The 12,627-nt window shown below is 42.0% G+C and overlaps 1 protein-coding gene across 24 annotated transcripts in view; it reads right to left on the bottom strand.

Moving 5' to 3' along the window:
- Window positions 1–774: 774 nt before the first annotated feature.
- Window positions 775–12,627, bottom strand: part of PUM1 (pumilio RNA binding family member 1) — a 110,918-nt gene continuing 99,065 nt past the window's right edge. For 14 of the 24 annotated variants that reach the window (XM_081056210.1, XM_081056198.1, XM_081056187.1 and 11 more), the window contains 4 exons: window positions 11,517–11,642; window positions 10,189–10,310; window positions 4,605–4,797; window positions 775–1,448 (listed from right to left, as the gene is read on the bottom strand). In XM_081056210.1, coding sequence (XP_080912336.1) covers window positions 1,317–1,448; window positions 4,605–4,797; window positions 10,189–10,310; window positions 11,517–11,642 — 573 coding nt within the window. In that variant the 3' untranslated portion in view covers window positions 775–1,316. The remainder of the gene's footprint in view (window positions 1,449–4,604; window positions 4,798–10,188; window positions 10,311–11,516; window positions 11,643–12,627) is intronic. The other 10 variants (XM_081056188.1, XM_081056205.1, XM_081056208.1 and 7 more) reach the window with 1 other exon arrangement.

The following is a 12,627-nucleotide window of genomic DNA, read 5'->3' as shown; positions in this document are numbered from 1 at the left end:
CTTTAGGATTAAAAAAAACACTACTGTGAACTGAATCATCTTGAATAACATTTAGAAAGAATCTTGCTACTGTCTGACTAGGTGACAAATAAAACCAAGCTAATTTTTTTTCTTTTTAAACATATAACTAGGCTGTATAAAGAACATTTATTCCTTCAAAAGAAAAAAAAATTTACTTCTGGTTGAAATTACAATTTACAATATACAACACTATAGCTACGACCGTAAAAGATGTGAATATACACTGAACGCACAGGGCTGGCTAATTCTCTTTTCTTACCAAAAACGAGTTCATGTTGATTCAAACCTCCACATTTACATTACAGGTATACAAATGTACAATTGTACAATCAAAAGTATGTTCGACTACTAGGGTACATTATAGATACAGATTAGACATCAAAACAAGAAAATACTACAAATTTGTATATATGCAAAGTCTACACCAAGTATACACTATATATTTATAGAAGCAAGACCAAAAGCAGAGTTGGATTTTTTTTCTCATGCTAAATAATCAAGATTTTGCCTTTCAATGTTAACAGAAAAAAATCCAATAGGCAGTAAACAATGACACCCGCCCGGCCTTGGAGGCATTGTGAGAGCTCATGTCTCTTCTTCACAAAACAGACTACACCGTCTTCCTCAGCATAATAGTCTCCAAAAAAGGCAATTTTCAGAAGTTTCATAAACTTAATGTCATAAACCGAAGCTTTAGCAACTCTCAAACAATTTTTCATTTTATATTTATATATGTATATATATATATTTTTTTATAAACAGTGTTAAATGCCAGTTTGGGGTCATTTAACTAAAATTCAAACTTCTCAGGTGTTTTTTTTTTTTGTTGTTTTTGTTTTTTACTAAAATGAGGAGGTGGGAAAGAGCTATTTGCAAAACTTGCCGGCTAGGCAAATGAGTTAAAAACCTTTTTTCTTTTTCTTTTTTAAAACTTTTTTTGTTAAACCAACCACCCTGAAAGTTTCCACACGTGGAATATAGATACAACATTGAACAAAATATGTGGCCTCCCATGTACATTGGTTACCTATGTACAAGTATCCTATACACCAGTAAAACAACAGGGCAATTAGTCAATTAAAAAAAATAATTAGTACATGTTATGTGTAATAAAATTAAACAAATTTACAAAGGCTTTTCCACTTGTGGATTTGATTCCTTTTTTTTGGAGCGGGTAATCCTGGAGCAACCATTACCCATTTCAGATTCTATACTAGAACATTTCTGGTTGCTGGTTGGATTCAGCAGTGGGCCAGTGAGGTCAGCGGGAATGAGGGGACAGAGGTGACACTGCCTCAGATAATACCATTAGGGGGGCCACAGATGGGCCCTAAGTCAACGCCATTCTTCATGTAGTATTTCTCCAGCTTGGCCAGGATGTGCTTGCCATAGGTGTACTTGCGAAGAGTCGCGATGTGGGGCCGGATCTGGAGAGGAAGCAGTTTGTGTTACTCTGGCCTGAAAACAGACGGGCAGGCTCCCGGTGTGCTCCCCACACTGCATGGTGCACACAGCAATACCTTTCACTGGTTCAGCCAAAGCACCTGATTCCAAGCTATCTATAGTGAGCCATTAGCTGAGGACAGGTGCTCCGATCCTGAGCGTTGATGCAGCACGTGAGACCTCGGGCCACCCCCAGGACAGAATGCGAGAAGGGCGTCCTGACAATGCCGTGCCCACCCCACCACTGCACAGCGCCCTCCTGAGGCACGCTCTCAGTCCCTCTGGCCCCCCACTTGGGGCCTCAACTCTCCTAAGCACTGGGGGTTTCTTTCCAGGCACTGTGAATCCTGAGCTCACCAGCTGGGCCTGTCCTCCACTTCACAAAGGATCACAGAAAGCTGCTAATGAATGACACCAGTAAGAATGATTCACACGAGCCAGGCCTGTTCATTAAGCCTCCTCAGGGCAGTGTGATTATTTGACTGATGAATGATGAAGGTACAGTGGTGAAGTCACTCATCCCAAGTCAAATGGCTAATAAGGGACAGCACGGGTATTTGAGCCCACCTGTCTGGCTCCTCCAGAAAGCATCTCTCCCCACTGTGCTCTCCCAGCACTGGCTACGGCACCAGTCTCATCCTTCACCCTCTCCAGGACGGGCTCGGCTCAGCTCTGCACATGTTCTCTTCCATTCTCTCCTGCCTGGGCACATCCACTAGGGAAGTCCTGTGCATCCCAGACAGCCCGACAGGTGATTCCTCTCTGGAACCACCTTTCCTCTTTTGTGGGCTCGTGGAGTTCTCTACATACCTCAGCTACAGCATGCAACCCAGTTTACAACGTGTGCAGCCCTCCACTGTCCCAGACAGTGAACAGCAGCTGACTAAGCTGTCTCGCCACTCACACTTGCACAAACACTGAAAATGGACAGGATAGATGGACGCTCTCTAGATTGAGAGCTCCATGTGGACAGTAACTGTCCCTTTAGCTGTGTCCTCAAATAAAGAGGGGGCAAGTACCTGTAAAACCACGTCTGCACCCCCACAGGACACAGACCCACATCAGTTATGATATTCTCATCCGGGAGCCTACGTGGGAAACTTATTTATTAATAGTCCTTGGCTCGAATTCTGAGCTGTCAAACACAGACAATTTACAAACCTCCCCAAACTCATCTGTAAAAAAGGATGCAATAATGCTACTTTCTATTTGCTATTTCTATCAATGCTATTTGGGTTGCTGGCTAGTGTTTCACCATTCGAACTTGAAATTCAACCCCCCAGCTTTTGGTAGCTCTCCCTGGGATTGGCTAACTGATGAGTCCAGCCACTTAACCTTTACATCTCTCCTCTCCCAGACAAGAAAACTAACCACCCATGTGTACGCACGTTTACAATATTGTGGAACTCCGTTTTTTACGTGATTTAATGGGAGGCGAAAAAAGGAATCACCTGTTCCACTCCCAATGTTTCCTTTTGCTAAAAAGGATATTCTAACAGTGAGAGCTGCAAGCGCTGAGATTTTTAGCTTTTTAGTACTCTTCCTCCTCTCAACCAAATGCTAAGCCCCGTTCTATCCACTTCTCTTCAACCCCAAGGCCATCACCTCACATCCAGTCTCCTCACTGCGTCATCTCCTAAGTCTCCCATCCTCCAACTCATCAGCCAGGACAATTACTTGAAATGTAAATGTGATTTTGGCCGTAATGAACTGGCTTTACTTCTTCAAATACACTGTCTTGTCTCTTGCTTCCAAGCCTTCACACACCAGGTTCCCTCGGCCTGGAAAGGTCTGCAGGGCTTTCTTCAAACGTCCTTCTTGGGGAACCTTCTCTGTACCCCCACATTAGAAGAGTCATTCTTGCACAGCCCTTCCCGATATTCTCCAGCACCCCTGCAACTATTTGTGCATAACCTTGGCCAGTTCACCAATACAGAAAGCCCTACCGAAAGGCCTACTCTATAGGCCTTGCTATAGAGTATGTAAGCTTAATGAGTATTTGATGAATGAATGAAGGGACGTGCTTTAAACTTCTGCGCATCCCCAACAATCCCTCTGCCTTCACCAGCCTCCTGACGCGTGATCTATGAGCCTCACAGCATCGGGACTCAGGACTGTCCCAGCCTTCCCCTGCCATCGCCATCACCAATGCGGTGTCTCGTTTTGCTTCGAACTGGAGGAGGTAGGTGCCTCGTCTGGCTCAGAACTCGAGTCCATAACAGATTCTCATTACCGAACCGTGTTCTCAGTGAGGGCAAGTGGTTCATCACTGCCAGACCACGACCGTCCCCTCCACCGAGAAGGGCTGAGTGAGTTCAGAGCCCACTGGCTGAGGGTTCAGATCAGGCGCACCCCGAGCTCACAGCACAAACACAGCTGCGGCACACCGGCCTGCGGGTGTCTGCCTTCCTGGGCCCTGTGGTCTCTGTGGGGCTGGCTGGACTTGCTCTGTGACTGTCCCTAAAGCCGTGGGCCTCTCTCCGGGTGCCTTCTGGGTCAGCTCGCAGTCACAGCACCTACCACTTCACATGCCCGTCCCTGTTCCCGTCTAACTCCTCTTTAGCTCGCACGTCTCCTCCTGCAAAGCTCCCCCTCCAAGACTCGGGGCATGTGCTCTCCCCACTGCTTTCCATCGCTCTTCCCCACTGTGCACAGAGGGCAGAGATCAGTCCTAATCATCTCTGAGCTGGTGTCTGCCACGCGGTCGGCACCAGTCAACGTGCCAGGCCAGGCACTGCACTGGGCAGGCAGGCACTCATTCAGTAAATGGTGGTGGCATGAATGAATAAGAGGGAGGAGGGGAAAAAGGAAATAAGGCAAGTAGGTTGATTTATTGGACTGAGAAGCTGGTCTCCTAGGAACAGAGAGGCAGAAGCATGGCCTGAAGATCAGGGAAGGAAATCTCTCTCAAACACTGAGTTTAAGACTCTTTCATACCAGTGAGTTATAGACAGAGCAGAGGGGCAAATGTGGGACAATGGGCCCTCCATATAAAAGGAAAACGGAGTACAGCATGCGAGATAGTCTAGTGATAAACTGCAAAAGGAAGCACGATGCCTGCTCTCCAGTGCACTTCAGGCATGTGAAGGCCCCGCGCGCCTGGCCCACTTTCTCTCCGAGCGCTGCCCGGCCTGGCCTACCTTATGCATGACGATCTTCCGCTGGGCTGGCTCTGCCACATCGATCATCTTCTGGACCACGTAGTTGGCGTACTGGTCCTTCATCATGGTGTATAAGGCACTGTGAGGACCATCGTTCATGGTGCACACCTCATCGATAAGCACAGCGCGCTCCGTACGGGACGCGTGAGTGACACACTTCTCCACGACGTTGCTGTAACGAGACAATCCAGGGACGATGCTGAGAAAAGGGACCCTGTCCGGCTGTGCTGGTACGGCATCTATCCTGACCTTGGGGTCAGCAGCAGGAGACCTTAACACTTTTGGACGATTTAACTCATCAACTGCTTGGCTCTATGAGACTCCACTTTTGCCGTGTGTCTTCTGATGAGAGCCCTGGCCGAGACCAAGTCTTGGAGGATACCAGCCCCAGCCCCCTAACAGATGAGGGTAACACGTCCAGGTAAGTGAATGGACTTAAACACAAGCTTCACGACACTGGTTACTAGCCTAACTGGTTAATGAGCATAATTTCAGCAAGCATCAAAATCTACCAATTCTTGCCTCGCCTCTGGGCTTACTGAGGCCGGGAACAAGTCTTACTTATACCTACGTCCCTAGTGCTGAGCACAGAGCGTGGCACTTAAGAGGCTCCACAGATGCCCCGAGTGAAGGAATACACACAAAGGAACCACAGCGCTCATTCCAGCACCTCATGCTGCCTCTTAAGCGTCTAAGACACGAAGACCCTACAGGTCTGTCCATATTTCTAAACACTTCACAAACATACCACCTTGGGAAAGGAAAAAAGAAAGGAATGGTTACATCAAATCAGAGTTTTCCCTACAATCCAGGAGGACATTAGAGGCTGATTAAACTACACACAGCCAGGCTGGTGGGCATTTCCCATCCAGGAGTGATTGATTACTCACTAATGGTGGCTTTGTAATTCAATACTACTCACATCTGTGGCTCTTTGGGCACAAGGAAGTGGTGTGACGTAAGAGAACAATACATATTTATCTTTGTTATTACTGGAGCCAGTACTTGGCAGAGAGAACATGTGGCGGGCAGGTGGGCAGGTGGAGGCTTTGCAACGAGTTCGTGACTGGGGTAAAGCTATTCTGGATCACAGAACACTCAAGTAGAAAAGGAATTTCAAAGGTTTCCGAAATAGCTACTGCAGAACGCTCTTTTTTGACAATCCTGAAAGATGGCCATTTAGCCTCTGCTCAGGAATTGTTAATGATTTGCGAGTAACTACTTTCTAGGGCAAACTACCATATGGGTGAATGGATCTGTTCAACATTCTTCCTTACATACTGCAGCAAAATATGCTTCTGAAATTTCACCCATTTGTCTTAATTTTGCATTTGGGGGCTAAAAAAGGACATGTACACCAGGAGCCCGAGGACAGAGGTGGAGTCTTACTTCTTCTTCCAAAGGCCAGCCCTCTGGAGAGTTGAATAATCATCACAATCATCACCAGGATAACTCCTAGTTCCTGAGGTTTTTAAACCATAATAGGGTATTGTTTTATGGAGCTCTGAAAGGACCCTCTCAGTGGTATGTGCTTTTGCACACTGAGCTTACGAGGTATGATCAAAAAATATGGTGAATGTTTAATTTTAAAAAACCAATGTATTACATTACAGTAAAAGACGCATTGTCATCAGTCCCCCTCAAAATATTCCCTCTCGTTTTGAACACATTGCTCCCATCGTTCTTGCCACTTTCTGAAGCAGTTCTGGAAGTCCTCTTTCGTGAGTGTCTTTAGCTGTGCTGTTGTGGCTGCCTCGATGTCCTGAATGGATTCGAAATGTTTACCTTTCAAGGTCATTTTGACTTTGGGGAAGAGCCAGAAGTCTAAGTGCCAGATCCGGTAAATAATGTGAATGAGGACATACCATGTTTTATTTGACAGAAATTGTACCAAAAGTGATGTGTGACACGGAGCGTTGTCGTGATGAAGAATTAAGTAAAGACACAAAAGAGGACTTCCAGAACTGCTTCATAAACTGGCAAGAATGATGGGATAAATGTGTTTGAAGCGAGAGAGAGTATTTCGAAGGGGATTAATGGCAATGTCTTTTACTGCACTGATTTTTTAAAATTTAAACATTCACCATCTTTTTTTTTATTACACCTCGTACTCATATGCTTTTATTTGGAAAACAAAATTCTCAAGCTAAAATGTTTAAGAATTACCATCCTACCAGACATTTCTTTAATCTTTCTTCTTAAGAGATACAGTGTGTATCAAACCTGGTGAGCTAATCTATCAAGTCTAATTAAAACAACAGCCTCTCCCCTCTGCTATGGCAATAAGGGAACTTTTTTCTCCACCTCCCTTCTCCAGTACTATATACAATTCTAGCATGAGCTGAAGGTGTGGCACTGTGGAAGCGAACCTCCTAACAGCCACTACGCCTTAGCAGAAAAGGGAGTTAAGAACACTGGGTTGGTTCAGAGAACACGAAGCCAGTCACCGTCTCCAAATGTTCAGGCAAAGAACTCATCCCCTTTCAGGACAGCTTGGCTGGGTGTACCTTCATCCACTCCAGGCCCTTTCCCTACAAAGGAGTGAGGATTAGAAACATGACTTTCTACTGGGCTGGGGACAGGACACTCATTCTTCGGGGTGAAGGACTCAACCCTCAGCACTGACCTGTCTTTCAGGAAAGCGAGCATGCAGAGCAGCTGCCACCAAGGGATCCCACCTGGCCAAAAGCTCCTCCCTCAACACACGATCACTAGCAGTTCAGTCTGACGTTTACGCTGGTGTTGATGAAACTGCAGTTCCCAGCCCATTTGTGGAGGATACAAATCAACTTAAGTGATCTGTGACCAGATTTTTTTTAATGAAACAGCATATTAAGTAGCAGAATTAATCATGGGAAATACAGCTCCACTTAGGTGTGTGTGTGTGAGTGCTTATACATGCAAAGTCAATAAAAAATTTACTTTGTATTCTGCTTCACCCCCCAAAATGTCAGAAAGTCACTATTTTATTGGTTTATTTCTATTGATCTGTTTTGAATTTTACTGGCTTTCTTCTTTTCTAAAATGCTGTTAAAGCCATATAGTGAATTTTATTTCAGATGATGTGTTTTTCTATTATAGAATTTCCATTTTGTTCCTTTTACAATAAAGATTCTCATTTTCTAGTAATAGTTTTTATATTTTCATTCATAAGAGCGTATTTCCCTTTATAACCTTGAGTATAATTAAAACAGCTGCTTTATAATCCTCCTCTGCTAACTCCAATATCTATCTGGGTGGTCTGGGTAGTTTGGGATTTTTTCATTTTCTGTTTTTTCTTTGAATACAAGTCACATTTTCCTGTTATCTAGACACAGTAAATGATACACTGTAGAAACTGAGTTCTGTTACATTTCTCCAAAGACTATTATTCCTCCAACCACTATTTTAATGCACTTAACTTGGCTGAACTCAAACTTCTTCCATGCAGTAGGGAGCAGGTAAAAGATCAATTCTTTTAGGCTTAGTTGTGCTGCCTCGTTTGTCCCATGCAATTGTGATTCAGGAGTCAACGAGATATTTGGGAAGTTTAAATATAGGCCTTCCCCTCACTGGTTCTCTTCCTTTCTAGCATTTCTCCTATGGTTTTGTAACTTCCGTTGCCATAGTTACCCCCAAATTCTGCCTTCTAGGAATACTGGAGATTTTCTATCCCAACTTAGGAGCTAAGCAGGAAGCAGGCTTAGAAGTGCCTACAGGCTAAAAGCCATTAAAGGTAGAAAATTTCCTGATTATAGTCAACAATACTATATTATAAACTTCAAAGCTGCTAAGAGACTAGATCTTAATGGTTTTCAACACAAGAAAGAAATGATAATCCTATGACTTAATAAAGGTGTTAGGTAATGCAATTGTAGCAATCCCAGTACAATATATAAATGTAATCAACCGACACACTGCATACATTCAAAGTTGCACAATGTTATATATCAATTATATCATAATATATTAAAAACAATTTTAAGGAGGGAGGATTTCCCCAGGGCAATTAACCTTCTTCTAAATATCAATACCACCCACACCCCACCTGCTCTTGGTCACTCTCTAATGCCTGCAGGTATTTTATTAGCATTCTGTCCAAAATTTACAATTGTTATCTGTGGGAAGAGGGCTGGGCCCACAGTAGCTACTCGGTCATTACCTAACCACAAGTCTATTGTGATATTACCACTTATGCTATATCCAAGGGTGAGATATTAAATACACTAAACAAAAAAGTAAACAAGACAGTGACCCAAAGAAGAGACCTAAGCGACTCTGACCCCAATTTCCCTGGTCCTGGTAAATATCCCAAACAAAGCAATACAAGGTCCAAAAGATGACCCCTGAAATGGTTAGACTGTTGAGACACGGGACGTATGGGTGCTTTTATTTCTTTTCTCTATTTTACATATTGTAATGTTATAGTATTTCACAAATTGAAAACAATTTAAGAAGATCAAAATTATATGCATCACACATGCCTCACAATTTATCCTAAAAACCAGAGATGAAAACTAGCCCCCAAATATAAAGTACTATGTTGTATACGGTAGGATATATAAGCCCTACTTAGAAGACCACGCCTCTCACCCGTTGGAAGGCCGTCAATTTCTTCTCCAACCTCTGCTACTTATGTTACCTGAAACATTTTTCACAACCTGGAAATAACTACTGCACTTTATTCTTGAGCTGGTACAATATGAAGACTGGAAAAGAGATTCTAAGACTACAAAGACCTATACATAGATACAGAACACTCCCTCTTAATTCTAGGTGCCAAAGAGTAATTCAGGTGCTAACCTGAGTAAAAGCATGTCACAATTCCAAACAAGTAAGATAATGAAATGTTCTATTTACCGAAGTACAAAACTTATATTCTTTAAAAACATACCCCCCAGATGGGGGAATGAAGAGCCCACCAAGGGACTTTTTATGTTTTATACTTTATAGTAGACCAAACTATGTACCGTGTTTCCCCGAAAATAAGACCTAGCCGGACAAACAGCTCTGATGCATCTTTTGGAGCAAAAATTAACATAAGACCCAGTCTTACTTTATTACAGTAAAGTTATTACAGTTTAGTTTATTACAGTAAAGTTTATTACAGTAAAGTAAGACTGGGTCTTATATTAATTTTTGCTCCAAAAGACGCATCAGAGCTGATTGTCCGGCTAGGTCTTATTTTCGGGGAAACACGATGTACTTTAAAAAAAAAAACTTTTTTAAAGGTGGGAGGGGGGAGCCAGTTGGCTCAGTTGGTTAGAGCACAAGCTCTCACCAACAAGGTTGCTGGTTCAATTCCCACATGGGATGGTGGGCTGCGTCCCCTCCAACAAAGATTGAAAACAGCAACTGGACTTGGAGCTGAGCTGCGCCCTCCACAACTAGATTAAAGCATGACTTGGAGCTGATGGGCCCTGGAGAAATACACTGTTCCCCAACAATTAAAATAAATAAAAAAATAAAAAATTTAAATAATTAAAAAGAAAAAAAAGAGGAGAATGAAAGTTCATTCTTTCTGGACCTGAAATACTCTTTAATCCTCTTTTCTGGAAAACAGTCTGTAATTCAAAGCCCGTACCTTGCAAATTTGTGCTGACTCAATACAAGTACATTGCCTCGAATTTCTGCTACAATTTTACTTTTATCCTCAGGACGACCATGCTCCAATACATGCTGGATTACATAATTTCCATATTGATCCTGTTTGAGAAATGACAAAAGAAATAAAATCTATGTAAAAATGAGATCAGTGGGTTACCTAAATTCTTACATCTAATCAACATCTATCCTTCTATAGCACTATGATGGCTTACCTGAATACTAAAGAATACATAAGAATTTTTAAAATAGGGAAAGAGTGCCACAATCTATTTATCATTACAAAACAGGAACACATTACTACTAGACAAGGAAATATTTTTATATATATTTACTTATTTATTTATGCCCAAAGGTAAAATATTATACACAAAAAAGTAAGCCTCCTCTCATTTAAAAACAGAAAAAAGGGAAGGCAGGTGGGAATAAAGATACTCTTTCCTCAAAACAGAAATGTATAAATCGCTCACTATATCTATCCACAACAAAGAAAAACTAGAAACAAAGGTTATATCCAACAAAACAGACAACACCTAATTAAATAACATTACAAGCATATAATGGATATACTCATTCATCTAAAATGAAATTCACTTTGAGAGAATAAACGTGTGTAAGGAATTTCAGAAGGAAAATATTTATTTGTAAGATATAAAAACTTAAAACTGTACAAGTAATACAAGTAATATATATTTTTTTAAAGTGCCAGTGCCAAATGTATTTGCTTCTGGATGGTAGGATTGTGGGTAACTTGTTTTGTTGCTATTTTCTGCACTTTCAAATTCTTCTACAATGAATATTTAATAAATTTATAATATCACACCTCCCACCAAAACAACCAACAAACACTAACAAAAAAATTGTTTCACTATCACATACTACATGTAGAAAGTATTCTCATGGTTAGTATGAATGATGTGGAAGAAATTTTAGTGGTACATCCAAGAGAAAGTATCAAAGCTAGAAAGAATAAATCAGCTAATCCACTTCGTTCATTTGAAATGATCAAACTGAGAGCCAACGGGATTAAATGGCCTGCCCAAGGAGACCTAGCTAGCTAGTCCACAACAGAGCTATGGCAGACAGGTCCCTTCACTCCAAGGCCAGGGGTCTATTCATTACCCATATTCATAAAGCACGGACCAGGCCTGATGTAAATGAAAACTTGCCCCACATCTTCAGTGGGCATTTTAAACACATTAACATTAACCTCTTCTGGAACGGGTACCTGTGCTGAGAAAACACACAAGCTCTGGGCCTGCACGAGCCCCCAGGTGTTTGCAGTTACTCTACTGGCAACTCCACTACCTGTACAAGTTGCTCTGTGTGCTGGTGAAGCTCCTCTAAAATAGGGAGTGTCTGGTCAGGGAGACAGTGCTCCAGGATCCTCTGAATCACTCGGCAGCCGTACGGATGCGTGGACAAGGCAAACACCTAGGGCAGACAAGCACACAGAAGTTAAGAAAGCCAAAAATGACCGTTGCCACTTTCAATGCTACCATACTGTTTATATACATTATCCCATTCATCTTCACAATGACCCTGAAAGATAGTCATGGTTATTCTCCAGACACAGATGAGAAAATTGAAGCTCCTAGTTTACATAATGTGCCGGCAGTCATACAGACAGTAAATGTCAGAGCCAGGATATTATTTCCTAGTCTGACTCAAAAGCCCAAATTATAAATATGGTATTTAAATTCTCTTCTACAAATAATAAGAGGTGTGTGTGTGTGTAAACCCATTTCTTAACTATTCTAGGAATTCACAGATGTACATAAATTCAGAGCTGAAAAGGCCTTTTCCAAGAAGCCTAGAAAGGAAATGAATCAGTCAACGTCATGAGAAACACACTTAGTTAACAGTCCACTATATCAAAGAATAGGGTTAAAAGCAGAAAAAGAAAGGGCTGGATTCAAATTCTGAGTGCTTTTCCACAACCACAAGGCCATGTTCTGAATTGAACTGAGGTGTTTCCCAGCAATAAGCAAGAAAAGATTCCTCTTTTGTTGGGTCTGGAACAAGATAAGCACACAGGACTCAGGTCCAGACCAGCCAATCTGGTTTCTGCCCTTCCTAGCAGGATGACCTGGATTCTCTGATCCGTTATAAAGAATAATGACAATAATGGTAAGAACAGTACGACAGCTAACACTTATTAGATGGTTACCAAGTGTCAGTCACTTCACTAAGTGCTTTATACATGGTTTTATACACATAGTTTCTTCTGTCTAACTATATAACTTAAAACAGTATACGGTATGATTCTGCTCAATTACAGCTTTATTAAAATGCTTAATATCCACAGTCTGGAACAACTTATTTCACTCAACACTTTCAAATATTACTTATACTGTGGGCTTCTGGGGTTTACTCTGTATAGCTAGCTCTATAATATAATGACGGATAAGTATATAGG

The sequence above is a fragment of the Rhinolophus hipposideros genome (genome assembly GCF_964194185.1).
Source record: "Rhinolophus hipposideros genome assembly, chromosome: 8".
Taxonomy (NCBI): Eukaryota; Metazoa; Chordata; class Mammalia; order Chiroptera; family Rhinolophidae; genus Rhinolophus; species Rhinolophus hipposideros.
Note: the sequence above shows the minus strand (reverse complement) of the source record. Positions and strands in the feature narration are given on the sequence as shown.